At 50.1% G+C, this 5,007-nt stretch overlaps 1 protein-coding gene across 1 annotated transcript in view; it reads right to left on the bottom strand.

The window, feature by feature from the left end:
• Positions 1-947: 947 nt before the first annotated feature.
• OPN1SW (opsin 1, short wave sensitive) overlaps positions 948-5,007 on the bottom strand; it is a 16,597-nt gene continuing 12,537 nt past the window's right edge. The window contains 9 exon segments of the mRNA XM_088800407.1: positions 948-1,188; positions 2,171-2,394; positions 2,800-2,861; positions 2,863-2,949; positions 3,278-3,425; positions 3,428-3,450; positions 3,734-3,817; positions 3,819-3,984; positions 3,987-4,042. Coding sequence (XP_088656533.1) covers positions 1,069-1,188; positions 2,171-2,394; positions 2,800-2,861; positions 2,863-2,949; positions 3,278-3,425; positions 3,428-3,450; positions 3,734-3,817; positions 3,819-3,984; positions 3,987-4,042 — 970 coding nt within the window. The 3' untranslated portion in view covers positions 948-1,068.

The following is a 5,007-nucleotide window of genomic DNA, read 5'->3' as shown; positions in this document are numbered from 1 at the left end:
TGTGGGGTATGTACGGCTTTTATTCTCTTAAGAAATGGAACTCCTGCTTAGAATTATGGGTGCAATAAAGTGTCAAAAGGAGCTTTCCTAGAAGGTTTACCATGCCCCCTCCCCAACCCAGAGACGTTGCAGCCTTCTCCCAAATTGGTTACTCTTTTCTTCCTATTCTTGAAATCTTTCAGCATCCTCACTACAGCTGTAACCCTTTTCTCTCCTTGGGCCATGTATACTAACTGCACATTACACAATTATCTGATACCAAAAACAAGCCACTGCTGAATGTACACACAACATTTATCTTGATTTTTATTTCAAAAAGGCTCTTTCATGGGATAGAGAGGAGGAGTATAAAGTAGGCGGTAAAACAAGTTTTTGAACACTTTGAGTGTAGTTTATAAATAGTATTAAGATGTGCAATTTCATTTTGAGAACATGAAGGGAATTAAACTGTTAACTTCAGCAAATGCACAGCATAAGCCATGCATGGGTTTAGGCAAATAGGAGAGGAGGGGGAAGGACACACCTGGAATCGGTCATGCTGGTGCAGGGGCTCCCAGACGTGTCTCCCTGCCAAAGCCACAGCGATTCTTGGCAGCAATAGCGTAAAATTATTTCAAACTCATTTGGGTCCTACTGAAGATTGTGTTTTTTCTTTATGTCTGCCCTTTCTAAGGTATTTTCTTAAGTTTGTCCTAATTTAGAATGTATCATCTCAGAACAGATCCCTAATAGGAAAAAAAAGTGTTATTAAAAAGGAAAATAATTGTTATCCATACACTGAAAACTCAGTGTTTGGGTTTGCCCTGTATGTAGAGATGAGTTTTCCAAGTGCTGTGAACCATGTCACTTAGGAGTGGAAACTGGTGGTTGTTGAAATGGGTTTAGGGTGTCCAGCTGGACCCAGCTGGAACAGTAGCTTTGTGGGTAGGGAAGGAATAATAGGAAAATGGAAAATCGACTCCCCAAATTGCCATCACTCCCCATCTGTTTTCTGCATTGTTAGCAGAGAAGGTAGAAATTTCCTTAAATGTAAAATCCTAGTTGCTGCAAATCGGCCAATACGGTGCCTTAGTTGGGGCCAACTTGGCTAGAAGAGAGAGTAGAAACTTCTGTTTTCTGGGAGCTGGACATGTCAGGCTCATCGGTCATGAACTTCCCACACGCCATCTCTGTGATGCAAGCTGGGAACTGGAGGGAAAGGGCAGACGTGAAGACAGCCCCTTTGGTGGGACAGTACAGAGGAGAACATCAGGAAGTGTGGGGTGGGGGGAAATCTCATGTTTTATATCCCCAAAGTCTCAGATGATGCCTAATACTCAGGATCTCAGGTGCTGTTACGTGTACCCTCCCAATCCTGAGTGAGAGCTAGATTCCAGTCTAGGACTACTCGCTTCTCCTGGTCTGTATTCCTAATCCCTACACATCTGGCTACCTCAGAGGCATCACTGTGGGGAAACCTCACAAAGCAGCCTTCCCCTGGGAGCCCGCCCAGCAGACAGCCCCAGAGCAGGCCTGCCCGCCCACCTACCCCCGTTCCTGGACGGTGCTCCCAGTGGGAACAGGACTGCAAATTCTGTTTCCATCCAGGTTTCACACTGATTTTGAATCCATCTCGGGGATTGAAGAAACAAAACAATAATTCTCAAAGCAGAGTGTTTGCTCTAAAATAGAGGAACTCGCCTAGATTTGTCTGAGGTGTTTTTTTTTTAGCTCAGATTCAGGATGTGGGGTAGGAGGCCACCTGGTACCCTCATAAGCTGCTTTAGAGATTTATGAATGTGATGAGATTTCCGTGCTTGGTGTTTGCTGCAGGCTAGAAGTTGGACAGGAAAGGATTAAGAACTAGGGAATTGGAAGGACTAGATGTACGGGAACAATTGATCTTCAAGTTTTTCAACAAAAAAAAACCTTTTCACTTCTCATCTGGCCCTTTGGAGCAACTCAATATTTATGGCGGAGTTCTGTCCTCCCTGAGTTCTGTCTTGTCTCGGCCACACCTTCCGCCCTGTGCTCAGCTAGGGCTTCCCACCTACTGAGGGTTTCTGTGGCTTCCCTTGTTCACCCCTAACCCTTTGGGTAGAGTTCAGGGTGTTCCGAGTTAAACGTCACTGGTGAGAAGAACCAGGTCTCACGGACGAGGGTCTCATAGGAATGTAAACAGGAGCTTCACCTGCTTGTTCATGAAGCAGTAGATGATGGCATTGTAGACACAAGAGCTCTTGGAGAGGAAGGCAGAAATGGTGACAAGCCGTAAGCCCAGCCCGTGGGGATGGCTATTGACCATAGACATGGTCAGGGCAGCATAGGGCACATACCAGAGACAAAAGGATCCCACCGTCCCCACCACCATGTGGCTCACCTGCTCAGCCTTCTGGGTCAAAGTTTCTGCTGCTGCTCGGCTGCAACCTGGGCAGAGCACAGAAAACATGTCTTCTTCCTGGCCCTCAACTCTCAGATCTCTGGATACTTTTCTACCTGGGGGCATCTGCTCCAATGGCCTCTCCTCTGTCCCAGCTTCTGGCCTAGTCCCTCTGGCTCTCCCTCCTTGAGGAAGGCAGGATGGAGGCATCCTTCTCGTCTGTGACATTGGAAGGGATCATATGCACCTCTTGGCACCCACACCTGAGCAGGGTGACTCCACCTTCTTCTTCCTTCCATTTCACCATTCTCCCTGCCTCCACTTCTTTGCTTTTAGATCCCTCTACCTGGCTATGGCATTTCCAAATGTCATGTTCTACAACACTCACACACTCTTCTGTCTCACCTATAGCCCCCTGACCCCGCCTCTCCGACCCTCACAAAAGCCACTCACAGCTCTGAGGGCCCCCAGCAGCTGAGAGTAGGAGCAGCAGATGAGGGAGGAACCAGGTGCAGTCCTCGCTGCCATATTTGGTGCCGAGGGTGTACCAATCGGGGCCACAGGAACACTGCAGGCCCTCAGTGGCGAACCTGGGAGGGACCAGGGACTCACCCACTGGACAAGCACCTGCCCGCTGCGGGGCTCACTTCAAGGATTAGTGGAACGGGGGCTGAGATTCCTGGAACCCAGAGGATGCCCAACGATGGGCAGGGAGCGTTTTCTGTCCTCACCAGCAGAGAGGGTAGAGCAATTCCAACTACAGAGTAAACTTCCACACTCGTCGCCCACAGCCCTTTCCCTCACCTACTCCACCAGGTCTAAAAAGTGGAGATCAAAGACTGAAAGGTTATACCCAACTCTCCACCCACGCCAGCCTGAGCTCTTAGCTAAGTCAGCATGGTAGCCTGTGCTCTCAACCGGCTCTAGCCAGAGAAGGGTGGGATGGAGACGCCAATACCAATGGTCCAGGCGGCCAGGACCACCATCCATGCATGCTTGGAGCTGAAGCGGAAGCTGCCGAAGGGTTTACAGATGACAGTGTAATGCTCAAAGGCCAGGAAAGCCGGGACCAGCCTGTCACCAGACCAGCGGTGAAATATGAGGGCGATGGGGTAGACAGCCCCCCTAGCCGGCCAAGTGGAGTGGAATACAGACAGGGTGGGACAAGCACAGGAAGGCGGGTTGGACTGACGGAGTCGAGTTTGAGACTCAGCTGGTCAAACTTGTAGTCTGGGCTGCTTTGCTCCCCAATACGCAAAAGAGCACCACACTTCTTTCCCCCATATTCCTCTTTTGGGACCCACTCTAAACCAACAGCCAGGTCCGTGGCTCCAATCCTGGCACACTGTCCTTTTTCTGCCCCCAGTACCTGCCATAGAGCCCAGGAAGTCCCCCAAAACAGAGACACGGCGGCCAAAGATGCATCCCTGACAGCTGGCCATGAAGACGGTGAAACAAGAAGACGCAGAAGAAGAACCACCCCCACCACCCCCACCCCCGGGACACGTTGACTAGAATGTAGTTGAGTGGCTGCCGCAACTTTCTGTAGTGCAGCGTGGCATTGAGTGGCATTCCTACAATGAAGACAAAGCCCACGAAGGCTGCCTGGAGGCGGAAGGCCCAGCCCAGGGCCCCACTGAGATGTTCTTGAACAGATAAAACTCCTCCTCCCCTGACAGGTTGCTTATGGATGTCCCCCGCCCCTTTGATCCCTCTTAGAGATTATCCTCCCCCCACCACTCTCCCACCCCACCAAGAACACCTCCTTCAAAGCCACTTTGGGGCTTCTTAATCCTAAACCTCCTAAAACCAAAGTTTGGGATTAGAGATCCCCTAGCCCCCACCTAAACCTCCTTTTATGACCCCCAAAACCAATTGTTATGTTCTTCGGAGGATAAAAGATTGGGCTCAGAGAATCTGGGCATGAAATACTGGTGCTGGAATGAATGAATCCACTCACTGGGGCCTGGGAGAGGCTTACTCGTATTTAATAAAGATGCTTCCATCACTGTTTTATTTCCCCTTTTAATGGAGGTCCCGAGGGCACTCATCTGTTTGGCTTCTGGCACCACTCCATCCCTACAGGTGTCTGCACCCCATCTACCCCTTTGTGGAAAGTGCCCCCTTCGTTTCTCTCTCCAGAGATCTTGGGCTCTCAGCCATCCTGGGAACCAGCCTCAGGCTGCAGGAAGTGCCGGTGAATGGGGAGCGGTCTGGGAGCACCTTAGTAACAGCCTTCATGGAAGAGTACAGGGCAACTTGACAATGAAAGGCGTGCCAGACTGCCTCTATTTCTTCATGTTGAGTCTGCCCAGAGAGTGTACCCTTCCTGCTCAGACCTCCCCCAGCCAGGTGAAGGTTGGTTTGTTCACGGTCCCTCTCACACCTTTATTTATTTATTTACTTTTAAGATTTTATTGGGGCAATGGGAACAGGACTTTATTAGGGAACAGTGTGTACTTCCAGGATATTTTCCAAGTCAAGTTGTTGTCCTTTCAATCATAGTTGTGGAGGGCGCAGCTCAGCTCCAGGTCCAGTTGCTGTTGTTAGTTGCAGGGGGCACAGACCACCATCCCTTGGGGGAGTCAAACTGGCAACCTTGTGGTTGAGAGCCCTCTGGCCCATGTGGGAATTGAACCAGCAGCCTT

Source organism: Rhinolophus sinicus, chromosome 8, assembly GCF_057876585.1.
Source record: "Rhinolophus sinicus isolate RSI-liver-muscle chromosome 8, RSI-T2T, whole genome shotgun sequence".
Taxonomy (NCBI): Eukaryota; Metazoa; Chordata; class Mammalia; order Chiroptera; family Rhinolophidae; genus Rhinolophus; species Rhinolophus sinicus.
Note: the sequence above shows the minus strand (reverse complement) of the source record. Positions and strands in the feature narration are given on the sequence as shown.